Below are 15,375 nucleotides of genomic sequence, written 5' to 3'. Positions count from 1 at the left end.
TTGTTATACAAAAAAAACAAATTTTATTTCAATAATATATGAATACATTTGCGATTAAGGGTAGGCACACTCCCAATAAACATCCACATGACAACAATGAAGTTTGATCTTTGGTATTTCCGTTATCGATGCCGTTGATGGACCCCAAAAGGTCAAAAACCCATAATTAAACTATCTATTCAATAAAAATCTTTAAAACATTTACCGATTAATAGCAGAAAATTTTGAAAAAAATATATATACCCCACTCCGCTTCCCGTTGGAATATTTAACTTTCGAACGGTCATATTTCCACCCAAAACCATTTTAAATACCCTCCTCTTTCCGCTTTTCCTCCTCACTCTCACATGAACGGCAACCGAACAATCTGCTCTGAAACATAACTCGCCCATCGATAGCTCAATATCAGTTTTCACAGCAAAATCTTTCAATTCTTACTACTGCAGTCTTTAGCGCTCGAACATACTGATTATCATTCACCAACCAACAGAAATGGCGGTCAGAAGGCAACCGCTTGCCATCCTCCAGGACGAAAACGCCGAGATCAACAGAGGTAAGCAAACACAAAACAGAATCCCCATGGGTATCTCTTCTTCTCTTTCACCGAGCCTTCAATAAGAATGTAGTTAAAATTTTTGGGGAATTTTGCAGGCAAAAGCACTGTTACCAAATCTGTCGGCCTCAAGGCGCAGCAACCAGATTTATCTGATCGGATCACTCTGTCCAACATCACGAACAAGCCGAAACCTCGAAGTTCTGGACTGGTGAGCCCTATCGCCCCTCGCAAGACGGAGAATCATACTAAGGGGGCATTCGGTGGGACATTTTCTTCTGCTAAGAATGGGCGCGCAGGGGTTGCACCTCGAACTGCTCTCGGTGATATTACGAATGGGGTCGAGTCCTGTAAGGCTCCAGCCTCTGCGGTTAAACAGAAGAAGGCGCGGGGGAAGAATGCGAAAATAGGTTCTAATCCGAGATGTGAACTAACGGAGGAGGAAAAGCAGAAGGCCAACGCTTGGGCTCGAGAAAGAATCGAGAGGGTTCAGTTTAGTGGTAAAGACATGGAGGTGTTGAAGGCAAAGATCGCAGAAGAAGGTATGTGGGTTTTCTAAGGCCAGTTCTCGTTCGTTGTTAGTTTGTGTTTGTTTTGCGGTTAAGGTTTGCAGGTGTTATATCACATTTCATATTTTAGGTAGATCTTTCATCTCCACTTATGGCAAGCCTCAGATCTAAAATCTGCTAGGTGTCTTATTCTTCGCTCGCGGGTAAATAATTATTTGATTTTGGGCTTACATAACTCCATGCCCATTAGGCACCCACATTCTTACCTTCACTTGGGAGGTCTACATTGGTCACTGGCGAATTTTAAATCGTTGCGGTCTTTCTGCTTATGGTTTTTCTCGCTCAAGCCGCAGTAATAATCTATGTTACTGGAAACGTGGCCAGAGACCTATTTCTTGTTCCATTCTTGTTTTCGTGCTCATTCTCATCTTGACACCACATTAGAACATTAGTAATCATGGGGAGTGGGCTTCGCATTTAGCAACCTCAAAACCCTCTGTATCCATTTCTTATTACATTTTCGTTTCCCTTTTCTGGAATCGTAACTGGCTCCAAATGATCTGTCGGGCAATTTCTTGCGAATCCCTACATTTTTGGGAGTGCACAATACTTGTACCCATGAAATATTTGACATTCTTAATTTCTTTGAGTCAAGTTCTTCAGAAGTAGCCTTTTTGGATGTGCACCAAAATTTGCTCTGCTTCTGGGGTTCACACTGGTGGACAAACCCTCACAAATGAGATTCTGTTAGTCTCATCATTTGTGTGATTATCCAAACTGCCACTTAAACACCCTGTTCATGTTGTGTTTGGCAGATGCAGGAGCACCCTTCTAATGCTAAAAGGCACCTAAACACCCTGTTCATGTTGTGTTTGGCAGATGCAGGAGCACCCTTCTAATGCTAAAAGGGTGTAAGTTGTACTTGACTAGTTTTGGCCAAATAAATTGCCCTAGCGTCATAGACTATCATAACAATTGGTGTTTACTTAGTAACGGTGGTCTCTGTTCCAGCTCCGTGTTTCATAATCTCTGCTTTCATTACACAGAAACAAGGATTTGTATTACCTAGACAGGTCATACCCGTTGTCTGCAGTACACACTACTTATACCCATGAAATATTTGACATTCTAAATTTCTGAGTTCTTCATAAGCAGCCTTTTTGGATGTGCACCAAAATTTGCCCTGCTTCTGGGTTAAACACCGGTGGGCATACCCTCACAAATGAGATTCTGTTAGTCTCATCATTTGTGTGATTCTCCAAACTGCCACCTAAACACTCTGTTCATGTTGTGTTTGGCAGATGCAGGAGCACCCTTCTAATGCTAAAAGGGTGTAAGTGGTACTTGACTAGTTTTGGCCAAATAAATTGCCCTAGCGTCATAGACTATCGTAACAATTGGTGCTTACTTAGTAACGGTGGTCTCTGTTCCAGCTCCGTGTTTCATAATCTCTGCTTTCATTACACAGAAACAAGGATTTGTATTACCTAGACAGGTCATACCCGTCGTCTGCAATACACAATACTTGTACCCATGAAATATTTGACATTCTAAATTTATGAGTTCTTCATAAGCAGCCTTTTTGGATGTGCACCAAAATTTGCTCTGCTTCTGGGGTCCATACTGGTGGACAAACCCTCACAAATGAGATTCTGTTAGTCTCATCACTTATAAGTTATGATTGTCCAAACAGCCGCCTAAATACTATGTTGATGTTGTGTTTGGCAGATGCAGGAGCACCCTGCTAATGCTAAAAGGGTGTAAGTGAGAGCTCTTTATGCATTTGGAAAAGGCGGGGGTGGCATTTGATTCGTGGTACTTGACTAGTTTTGGCCAAATAAATAGCCCCTAGTGTCATAGACTATCATAACAATTGGTGGTTACTGAGTAACGATGATCTCTGTTCCAATTCCGTGTTTCATAATCTCTGCTTTCTTTATACAGAAGCAAGGGTTTGCATTACCTAGAAACAGGGGTGCAGACAGGGCATACCCATCGTCTGCAGCACACAATAGTTATACCCATGAAATATTTGACATTCTAAATTTCTTTGAGTCAAGTTCTTCAGAAGTAGTCTTTCAATTCTTCTTGATCCTATAGTTAAATTGCTATAAAGGCAGATTACATTCGAAACATTGACTAAAGAAACAGACAAAAACATGATGTGTGGATTGGAGAAGGCAGTACGGCATTTGAGTCTTGGTACTTGACTGTTTTTGGCCAAATAAATTGCCTGTATCACAGGATGTCAGGGCATATAATGGTTATTTACAGTAGTATACATCTCTGTTTTGTTCTTGATAGAACCATTGATTTACATACTTAGAACAGGGTAGCAGTCTGGCCATACTCCTCTACATTATGTAATATTTGTAATCATGAAATTCTTGACATTCTGAATTTTTTTGAGTCGATTTCTTGAGTAGTATCATAAAATTGAGCAGATTCAAAGCATTATCTAGAGAAACTGACAAAAACTTGATGCGTGGATTCCAGAAGGTAGGCTGACATTTGATTCTTGCCTCTTCATACTTGACTGGTTTTTGGCTGAATAAACTGCAGTAGCTTCATAGACTGTCATGACATATACTGGTTACTTAGTAAAGATGATCTTCTGTTCCAGCTCCGTGTTTTGTGATCTTTGCTATTTTCTTTTTTACAAGGACTTACATTACTTAGAAACAGAAGTGCAGACTGGCCTATCCATTGTCTGCAGAACTTAATATTTATAACTACGAGATACTTGACCTTTTGAATTTCCTTTGAAGCAAGGCCATTTGAGCCATCAAGGTAGAGATCTGCCCCCATTGTTGCCACAAGCGTAGAGAGACAATAGAAGTAGAGTTGATTGAGTATGCATGGTTCTTCAAGGAGTTCCAACTTGTGTGCAATTTGATCTAAGTTGATGTTTGTGATTACCATTTCTCTAATAGTTGAGGATTTATTATTGATGTCTTTTCTACAATAAAATGCTTTGCATGAATGCTCATTTTTCTCTCTCACTTTGTATGTGTATGATGAACATGTCCACCACAGCATTCTGCCATTCTGGTCTTCTTTTTTCTCTGTCTAGCGTTTATAGCCATAGATTAAGAAGTTCATGTGAGAATAAAATGAAACAGGAGGAATAGTGTTAGATTTCTTGTGAACCTAGCACCCAATATTTAACTCCTAGCAAAAAATTGCTGAATAAAGACATAGCTAGGTTCTTAACGATCTCAATCACAATGATACAACAAATTTCTGCCCAACAAGTTTTTCATTAGCAAGTCCAAACTTACATGTGCTCCTGTCTTGGGATAATGGCCCACCTGAGAAAATATAGAATACACTAACTTGGATTTGATCCAATAGATCTGCCCTAGATCTATGCTCGATCTCTCTTGCAGATCTAGATCTCCATCTGCTCTGCACTCCCTCGGGCAATGAGATGTTGCTCTCAATCTTGTGCCGTTGTTGTGTGTCTTGCTCCTCTCATCAACCTCTCTTTCATAACTTTACATTGAGCTAAAACTCTAATCCTAACTCTAATCTCAAAGTGATTGGCGACTGGGATTAGATCTCGCCTCGCTAAGATTAAAACGTATTCACTAAAGTAAACTACTTTACTTTTCCTAAGTTTCTATTAGCTCATTAAGTCAACATATTAATATGTGTTTTTTCCTAAGAATGGAGATCAAGAATTGTTTAAGAAGGCGCTCACACCTAGTTGTAAGTTGTATATGCTTTTGAAGAAAACAATCCATTTCATCAATGTAAATCCTAAATAGTGTAGGGCAAAGAGGGCATCCCTACTTTACCTCTATTGTATTCTTGATGACGTCTAAAACTTTATGAATTATGTGGAGTCTATTAACTACATACTCATAGAAGCACATGATAATTGTGATAGCGACCTTTGAGATGCCAATGTCTCAAAGTCTGTCAATGTGATTGACAGTTGAGATTAGATCTCGCCTCACTTGAGATTAATCGCTAAGATTAGAACTTATTCACTAAAGTGAACTACTTTACTTTTCCTAAGTTTCAATTAGCTCATTAAGCCAACACATTAATATGTGCTTTTTCCTAAGTTAGACCTAGGCTAAGAATGGATATCAAGAATTGGTGAAGGCACTCACATCTAGTTGTAACTTGTATGTGCTTTTGAAGGAAACATTCCATTTCATCAATGTAAATCCTAAATAGTGTAGGGGAAAGAGGGCATCGCTACTTTACCTCTATTGTATTCTTGATGACGTCTAAAACTTTATTAATTTTCTGGAGTCTATTAACCACATACTCATAGAGGCACATGATAATTGTGATGAGGACCTCTGAGATGCCAATGTATCTAAGTGTTTGGAACACCTAAATTTTTGTCAAAGTGATTGACGACCGAGATTAGATCTCACCTCACTTGAGATCAATCACTAAAATTAAAACTTATTCGCTAAAGTAAACCACTTTACTTTCCCTAAATTTCTATTAGCTCATTAAGCCAACATATTAATATGTGTTTTTCCGAAGTTAGACCTAGGTTAAGAATGGAGATAAAGAATTGGTGAAGAAGGCACTCACACTTAGTTGTAACATGTATATGCTTTTGAGAAAACATTCCATTTCATTGATGTAAATCCTAAATAGTGTAGGGGAAGGAGAGCATCCCTACTTTACCTCTATTGTATTCTTGATGATGTTTAAAACTTTATGAATTTTTTGTAGTCTATTAATCACATACTCATAAAGGCACATGATAGTTGTGATGAGGACCTCTGAGATGCTAATGTCTCTAAGTGTCTGGAACACCTTCATTGGGATTGAGTCGAACAACTTTTTTTTACACAAAAATGAGTATTTTGATATTAAGTTTGTGTATGATCATAGCAAATACAGTTACATCATCAATTTTCAGAATTGACCAAAAATTAGAGTGATCACAAACCTATTACATAAAATAACCCCAAAAAACAAACAGTAGACCTGATTACATCAGATTTGCAAAATTACAAAAAGGGACAAAAGACCTATATATAGTGACAATTATGAAATTTAATCATTTTAAGTTGCTACCCTGAATCCTCTTAGTACTAGTTTGGACTTGTGGGTGCTTCTTTGCTGATTTTGAAGTCCATATTTCAGAGCGTGCCTACTTCATCTATCAAGCGGGAGAAATTGTGATACATTTGACAAAATTTGACTTGCAGATCATAATTTGCTCAATGGGATTGAGTCGAACAACTTTTTTTTACACCAAAAATGAGTATTTTGATATTAAGTCTGTGCATGATCATAGCAAATATAGTTACATCATCAATTTTCAAAGTTGACCAAAAATCAGAGTGATCACAAACCTATTACATAAAATGACCCCAAAAAACTAACAGTAGACCCGATTACATCAGATTTGCAAAATTACAAAAAGGGACAAAAGACCCATATATAGTGACAACTATGAAATTTAATCATTTTCAGTTGCTAGCCTGAATCCTCTCAGTACTGGTCTAGACTTGTGGGTGCTTCTCTGTTGATTTTGAAGTCCATATTTCAGAGCGTGCCTACTTCATCTGTCAAGCTGGAGATTTGATGCTGGAGTGTCAACAACTTATTAGTGTGATCCACCTAAGTGTGATACATTTGACAAAATTTGACTTGCAGATCATAATTTGCTCAATGAAGAGCTTCATGAGTAGACAAAAAATGAGAGCAGGGGCTTGTTGCTGAAGAGGACTCTGAGTTAGAATTAGAATTCATGAGAGAACGCAGGCTTCGACAAAGCCAGATAGCAAATGGAAGTGACCCAAGGCTCCCCACAATGGCTTTAGGGCATTGATAATAGGAGGACCTCTAAGATGCCGGTGTCTCTAAGTTTTTGGAACACACCTTCATTGGGATTGAGTTGAACAATTTTTTTTTTTACACAGAAATGAGTATTTTGATATCATGTTTGCGTTCGATCGCAACATATACACGGGGGTTACATCACCAATTTTTAGAACTGACCTAAAATTAGAGTGATCACAAACCCATTACATAAAAGGACCCCATAAAACTAACAGTAGACCCAGTTATTTGCAAAATTACAGAAAGGGACAAAAGACCCATATATAGTGACAATTATGAAATTTAATCATTTCCGGTTGCTAGCATGTTGAAATCAATGTCCCGCTTGCCTGAATCCTCCTGGTACTAGTCTGGACTTGTGGGTGCTTCTCTGCTAAGTTTGAAGTCCATTATTATATCCTGTAGTGCGTCAACATCTTATCAGTGTTATTCACCTGAGTGTGATACATTTGGAAAAATTTGACTTGTAGATCATAATTTTCCCTATGAAGCTATTCACGAGTAGACAAACAATGAGAGTAGGGGCTTGTTGTTGAAGAGGACTCTGAGTTAGAATCAAAATTCATGAGAGAACATTGAGCAATAGCAAATGGAAGCAACCCAAGACTCCCCATGATGGCTTCAGGGAATTGATAATAGGAGGACTCTAATTCCACCTTTTTAGACCTTAAATTGAATGAGACTGGAGCCCAAAAGAGAATGTAATAACCATGTCAAACTTTTGACAACTCTGTAGAGGAGTCTAAGGTCAGCTTTGGGGTAGGAATCAGGGAATTACACCACTTCCAATGAATCAGAGTCATGCACAAAGCTCTAGGGAAGTAGGACAACTGAGCTGCTGGGTTAACCAACAGAACCTCCAATTGAAACCCATAGCACCAAGGAAAGAGAGCCTATAATTGAGTGTGGAGGACAAAACTAAAAACGGGAAACAAAGAAATACCTCCCAGAATTGGAGCCCGAACTAGATTGAGGGTGACAGAGAATTTTCCCACAAACTGGAGTGCCTAACCCACAAATTTGCCACCCAAAGGAAAAGCAACTGAAACTGAAAGTTTAGCTGCCTTAACGCCACAATTGAATTTAGAGACCAAACCAAAACCAAATTCACAGACCACTGAGGAGACATAGCACTCAGAGGAGCGAACACAAACATGAATGGAGTTGGAGCGAGGCACCATCCAGATTTAACACTCCTTCCCTTTTCAATCCACATGATTCTTCTCATCATTAGGTCATTAAATTTCCCAGTATATCTTCCAAAGAGATCCATCATTATTTTGAGAGGAAGGCGTTTCCAAGGTCAGGGCAGATAAATGTAGTAAATCCAAGCATGCGAGGTGAATAACAATGCCATTGAATGGCGGCGACACACATTATACGACATGTTGTGAAAGGAAACCTTGTTAACACTGAACCAAACTGTAGATCCTTTAAAATCATTGCGAAGATTATAATGGGCGATGTGACAAAGGGTGGAGGGGATATAAGGGGGGGGATAGGGGGTTTTAATGTTTCTAATGAATTCCATAATCCAATGAGGAGGAGGAGCCTAAGGTGTAACCAAACTCTTGGGGGCCATATGGCAATTTAGGGGATAGGACAAAGTCTACTATAGTTGCTTGCAAATCAGCTTCCACATTGTTGATTTTGAGTATGTGATAAAACCTCTTGGAATGAAAGAATACAACTAAACTTCTGATTCTCTGGGGCACCAAAGCCAAAGAGTTATCTTTCGAACTATTCTTGCTATTGAGATACTAGATCGTAAGCAAAGAATATTCCAAGACAATAATATCTTCCACACCTTTGTCTTTAGCAAGGCATAGACTTTGCAGGAGCCCATCCATCTCTGCTTGGTTGTTGGATTTCCTTCCTAGGCCCCATGAGAATTTTACCTCCGTTATTCCATCGGGATTAAGTAAATTCCCTCCCTCTCTTGCCACCCCTAGGATTGGTGCTTGGTCTCCTCAATTGAAGCACTCGAGGAGGGTAAGCCACCTTTTTACCTTTTTATTTTAATAAAGTCACTTTAGTGGGTTTTCTCACTTCATAATTTAAAAGTGACTTTTGATTTGCCTAGTCTCTACCTCAAGGGAGGAGGATTCCTTCTCAACCTCACTACAGATGCTACATCTGGAAGGTCCCTGTATATCTGTATACTGTTATGTGTTAGCAGCCACGAAAAAACGTTGATTTTTTGGACTTCATTTGATGGTATTGAAGCAGATACTGTATGTGTGTGATTGCTTCCTTTAGTTTTTGTTAACTTTGCAGAGCCACAGGTTATATCTGCCATCAACATATCTGGGTTGAAGGTCCCACATTTTCTGCACTCTAGAGGTTTCTTACTCAGGAAGCCTGGGTAGCCTGATCTCTCCAGGTTGAGAAGGTGAAGGTCCAGGAGGGGAGGGACCTTGGATTTGGGATTCAGTCTCAGGAAGGACAAGAGACCAAATTTTTATAGTAAATCTGTACAGCTGAAGAAAGATGGGAGGAGGATTCCTCCTCAACCTTACTATAGATGCTACTTCGGGAATGTTTCAGCTGTTAACAATTTGTTATGTGGTAACAGCCAGGAAAAAGCACTGATTTTTGGAGTGCATTATCTGTGCTGGGCATTCCAGGTTCATTATCTCTGTTACCAGACATCATGGATTTTGTCTGTTGCAAATGATAGGCATTTTGTTTCTGGTTGCGGTTTATGTCAATTATCTGAAGTTTATTAATATGTCATTGTAGGCTAGGGAACCTATTTCCCTTATACCTTGAAATTGTATCGGTTCATTTTCATCTCACTCTTGTTTATTGTATTATAGTTTCAGTGAAAAGCTTAAAACCCTGTTCGAGGTACAAAGGTATCATTAAGTTTGTGTTAATTTGTTTCCTGTAATAGCTGTTTCCGATTGTTGTCCAAAGTTTCTTTCGCTTTCTCTTCTTATGAAAATCTCGTACTCTTCAGCCATTCAGCCATTTTGTGGAGTCTTTAATCCACGCTGATCTTATTCATTAATTGAAGCTTCTCATTATCAATTGATCTCCTATTCATAAATTCACATTCATAGTAATCTAAATTGGATCTTCTTGGTAAACCTTAACTGGATTTAACTCTTGATTAATTAACTTCTGGGTTTAGAAGTGGAATCTATCAACACCCTAGCTAAATTGATAATGAGAAGCTTCAATTAATCTCCTATTCATAGATTCATATTTATAGTAATCTAAATTGGATCATCTTAATAAACTAGGGCCTTAACTGGATTTAACTCTTGATTAACTAACTTCAGGGTTTATTAATGGAATCTATCAACATCCTAGCTTTCAATTCAGTAAGTTTCTAACGTCTGTTATAGTTGACTTGAATTATATGTAATGAGATTATTGCCTTCATATAGGGGTTCCATCCAACAGCAGTCCAAAATATCAAACATTTAGTCGTCACTTTAATATGAGGGCGACATAGCAGTCACTTAGGAACCTTCTTTTTATCTGCCGCTTCTTGATGATGCTATGGTAGGAATTTGTTCCTACCATATAACAGGAACACCTACACAATGCTTTGATATCCCAGTACAGATGCTGCCTAAAGCGGGGATGGTGTGTAGGGCATGGCACTTTGCCGCTTTTAACTTTCAATTCAGTAAGTTTCTAACGTCTGTTATAGTTGACTTGAATTATATGTAATGAGATTATTGCCTTCATAGGGTTCCATCCAACAACAGTCCAAAATATCAAACATTTAGTCGTCAAGCAGTATTCTTTTCCATTTTGGATGAGGACGACATAGCAGTCACTTAGGAACCTTCTTTTTATCTGCGGCTTCTTGATGATGCTATGGTAGGAATTTGTTCCTACCATATAACAGGAACACCTACACAATGCTTTGATATCCCAGTACAGATGCTGCCTAAAGGGGGTATGGTGTGTAGGGTATGGTACTTTGGCGCTTTTAACTTTTGTTTGATATGGATCTATTTAGTGAGAAATGAGATATGTGGGAGTCTGACGTGCTTAAGAATCTTACTTTATTTCAGAAAAAATTGTTGAGCTTCAATGGCTGTTTGGTTGAAAATATTGGGTGTGCTTTACTACTTTTTTAACAATCTTATGCTCTTTCAGGTAGATTTATTTATTGTTGTTTGGTTCAAAATATTGGGTGTGCTTTACTAGTTTCACTGCACAATGTGGTTTGTTTTCCTTGTGAGCTATTATTTTTACATCACTCTAGCTGGACCATCATTGAAGTTCTGTTTGTTTTCTTCTGCTTCATTCAGAGGTCAACAGCCGAGTAGCACAGGCATTGAGCTACAGAACGGAGATACCATGTTTTCTGCCTCGTGCGGTTCAAAAGGTAGGCATTTTACAGTTTCTCTTCTTGTCTTACCTAGAATTTCATGAACCTATAAATCATATAGCATTTGAAATGAACAAGCCAAGCCAATGAATAAATTTGGTCTGGTTGTTGACATGTACTTTTGCAGGATTCCCCTGTAGTTACAGATTTTTTGGAGTTAGATCCAGTGGAAGATCTTTGTAAGAAGGGAGATTCTCCTTCCAATGGTATTTATCCATCATGCATATATTATTTTTTTGATCCTCTGTCCTTTTGGCTTTTATATTACAAGTATGTGTGATATCAACTCGACTTTCAAACTCGTGTTATTCCTGTGTTTATACATAGACATAGACATGGAGCTGGAAGCTGTGGATTATGATGATGCTTTCCTGGAGTGCCTTGAGATTTTGCAGAACGCCTCCAAAAACTGGCCTGGTATTATGGAGGATTGCGTCTATTGAGATGCAGAAGTTGTTACCAATTATCCTTTTTGACATCTCTTCTAGATAGATGGTGGGTCCAATGACAGTTGCACCGCCATATTAGTTGTAATAGGAATGGCCTATATAGTATTTGTGATTGCACTTATTGTTTCTACTGTTTATAAATACATAACAGCATATGAAGTTATTTCTTTTGTAGGGATCATAACATGATATGAAATGGAAGTATTTTTTTAAGGGATCATAACATGATATGAAATGGAAGTATTTTTTAAGGGATCATAACATGATATGAAATGGAAGAAGTTTTTCAAGGGATTGCTTGTGGGATAGCATGGTTATGACAGAGATTTATTTTAAGAGGTTGAAAATGTAATTGATATTGTTGTTCAAAGAATGTAGGTCTGAAAAAGATCAGCTTTTAACTGATGGCGGGTTCAATGGATATTTCAGGTTAAAAATGTCACTGATATTGCTCGAAAGAAATAACGAAAAATATGAAATAAAGATTATATATAATTTTTTTTAATTATAAAATTATTAGATATTTTATTATAAAATCATTATAATAAAAATAATACATGTATGGGGAATATCAATTATTATTGGCTTATATAACTGAAGGAACAAAAACAATGAATAATCACACGTTCAAAATAAAATTTTATAATTTTAATTCCACATCATCCTGTAATATTCATCTGTTGTGTTTTATATTTTGTTTTTCCACTCAATAATAAAACTTTTTTAAGAAAGGGGACGTGTCTAATGTGAACCTTCACCAACATAAAGGCCATCAAGGCTATCATGTGTGACGAAGTAAACACTTTATAATGAAGATCACCAAACTTTTTTTAACCTTGAGATCTGCAAACTTAGTTTAACTTGAAGTTCTAGTATTGAAGTTTGATTCAGCCCTTCGATATCATACTCATGATGTTTCTGCGAGACAGAGAGCTGTATTATTATAATTTTGATCTTTCAATTATAATTTTTTATATGTATCAGTGTTATAGAAGTTATATAACTTGAAGTTCTAGTATTGAAGTTTGATTCAGTCCTTCGATATCATACTCATGATGTTTCTGCGAGACAGTTATTATAACATGATGTTTCTGCGAGACAGAGATCTATATTATTATAATTTTGATCTTTCAATTATAATTTTTACACGTATTGAAAACCTTTGAGGTACGGAGTTGCGAGACCAAAGGGAGAGAGAGGGGAATGGGGTAACTTTCTCTCAGGTAAGATGTGAACGGGGTAAGATTATTGAACAGACGGCTATGATTGAACAGGTCCTTCTATTTCATCTGGTGAATCAATGGGTGAATTGAGGTGGTATCACTTACATAATCGTGGCACATATTCGTTTGTATACCTCCTTTGTATACCTCTTCTTCGTTCACCGCACATACACGCCCGTAGCACCTCATTCGTAGCAGCACCTAATAACCTAGCCCCTCTTGGTAGTTGCACTTCTGGGTAACACCTCTGGGTAGCACCTGTTCGTTATAGCCCCGCTCCCTGGCTCTATCCTCTTGCACGTTATAGCAAATAAAGGCTCTCAAGCTCAAAGCAATTGTCCAATAGGAAATCATTACCAGAGGGGCATTGACAGCCGAGAGACCATCAGTCCCAGCCGAGAACCAACCCAACCGGTCAGTCCCAGGAGGTGACAGAAAGAAAGGTACTCCTACGGTACTAACATTCTCTACTGTGTCCTGACATTCTATCCATAGGTGCTCTAATAGCAGTATTTTGTTTCATTTTGATACGCGCTAAAAACACCATTACATTACGGAACTTTACGTCATTCACTCTCCACCCACAATTCTCTACAGTATGAGATTGGGTTTTGGCGATTCCGATGCTCAATTCAATCTTTAGGATCCGGATCGCATGTTAGATCCTTCATTGGACCATGCATCATACACACAAATTGCCCTATGTCATATTACTTTCTTTTAGGACTCATTGTTGTTCATTTGGTTGGTTGATTGAGTGATGATAACTTGTATAAGTTCCTATAGTCCCTTGGGCTTATTTATCCCAAATTTACGGGTAGCCAACCATAGCGCATATCAACTGCTAGTAGCCCACCTAATCAACTAGCCCAACACCGAGGAAGATATGACCACCTAATCAGATATGGATTATCGACTGCCGCTTGCAGGGACTCGCTCAATAACAGTTACTAGCTATATGAATACCAGTGGAGAATAGGCTATGTATCAACGTTCAATCTATGAATTAGAAACTTTCACTAGTAAGTATGATAGCAAGTGAAGAGATGTGAACTAGTTAGTATGAGCGCAGCGGAGGATCTGCTTCTGCCGTCTCTGCTACTTGCTTCATCGCTGCCTATTACTCTACAACTAAATTAGAATCAGGAGATAGAGGGGGATCCATATGGACCTTACACCTAAAAGTAAAAGATATAGAGATTTGCAAACAACGGGCAGAACAACCAGAGAGGATAAGAGGGATTGAACGGGTAGATGAGCTGCATAATACAATATTAGGTCAATGGAGATATAGTTTTTACCCTTCATTAGAATATATAAGTCGCTGTTCGAGCAATTCCAGGTCGAGATCCAAAGCCATCACCTATAGGGTAGGGGCTCGTTCCTTTTCCATATCCGGTTGGAGTTCGAGCAGCGGGAGGAAAGGCAGAGGCTTAAGAGGCAAAGGTAGCGTTTATTGCATGGAAAAAAGAGGAAGCATAGACAAAAGCAATGGTTTACTCGGTTGAAGCAATAGAGGCATAAATAGAGCTAGCAGCAGACCTCGTGACAAAGAAAGCTATAAGTAACCAATTCAATAGAGGACCCCGTGCCTGCAGGAGCAGCTTACCCCACAGCAGAAAAGTGAGAAGCACCAATTTTGGTTTCTCCGGAACCACCAGCAGAGAAAGCAGCGGAAAGGAAGGTAGCAGCAGTTCAAGATGTAATTGACTAAGTTCCAGCAGCAGATTCAGTGGCAAGGTCTCTAGGCGCAGATCGACGATATTTAGTCCATGTTCGAGAGCATGGATTAAAGCCAGAAGCAAAGGTAGAGGTAGCGGGCCGTTGATTCAGAACCAACGAGAATTGGTTGCATACCCAGTTTCCTCCGTTTACTCAGATTCAGTTGGAGTTCAAAAGCTTGTTCCAACATCCGAACCAATTTCAATAATCTTTCTTTTGCTTATCTCCCCGAATAATGGTTATTTCGTATCTTCCAGGGTAGTCATTCAATATCTCCCCATTTATCTCCCCTAACCACCCTCTAAGATGAGGAGAAATGGATTGATGTATTATTCGACACATTATTACATATATATAAGGATAGTTGGCGTATCAGCCCACCAGCTAGCGAGAGATGCCCACGCATACAGCATCAGTCACGGTTTTCGCCGATGAAAGTGGTACTTTCCCCTTATTGACTATGCTCAGGGAAAGGCCTGATAAGCCCAACTATAAATCAGGCTTACGGTAAGGGATAAGCCTGCCTAGGCAACTGTCGTTCTTTTTCCGTAACTTGAAAATCGAAAGCAACTCATTCATTCATACGGACATGGTTTGGCCAGGCGGGGAAAGAAAGCCCTTCCTTATCTCATAGTTAGGACCCGGGCTTCTCGGTTATACCCCTACGCTTTTTTTGACCCATTCATTCCTCTCCTTGTCAGTCGAGTCACTAACGTACCTGAAAAAAAAGTCATTTGGGATG

General features: G+C 38.8%; 1 protein-coding gene across 2 annotated transcripts; it reads left to right on the top strand.

Moving 5' to 3' along the window:
* The first annotated feature begins 316 nt into the window (after positions 1-316).
* Positions 317-12,061, top strand: LOC149160860 (uncharacterized). 2 transcript variants are annotated; one of them, XM_089435418.1, is made up of 5 exons: positions 317-553; positions 652-1,095; positions 11,160-11,236; positions 11,367-11,445; positions 11,573-12,061. In XM_089435418.1, exons 1-5 carry the CDS (start codon positions 493-495, stop codon positions 11,680-11,682), a joined length of 771 nt encoding a protein of 256 aa, XP_089291544.1. In that variant the 5' UTR covers positions 317-492; the 3' UTR covers positions 11,683-12,061. The 2 variants fall into 2 exon arrangements, with proteins under 2 accessions (XP_089291544.1, XP_089291543.1); XM_089435417.1 differs by having other exon boundaries at positions 320-553; positions 11,567-12,061.
* The last annotated feature ends 3,314 nt before the right edge of the window (positions 12,062-15,375 follow it).

This window comes from Pinus tabuliformis, chromosome 5_2, assembly GCF_031772625.1.
Source record: "Pinus tabuliformis cultivar Carrire ecotype Pingquan chromosome 5_2, CPIR1, whole genome shotgun sequence".
In the NCBI taxonomy this organism is placed as follows: Eukaryota; Viridiplantae; Streptophyta; class Pinopsida; order Pinales; family Pinaceae; genus Pinus; species Pinus tabuliformis.
Note: the sequence above shows the minus strand (reverse complement) of the source record. Positions and strands in the feature narration are given on the sequence as shown.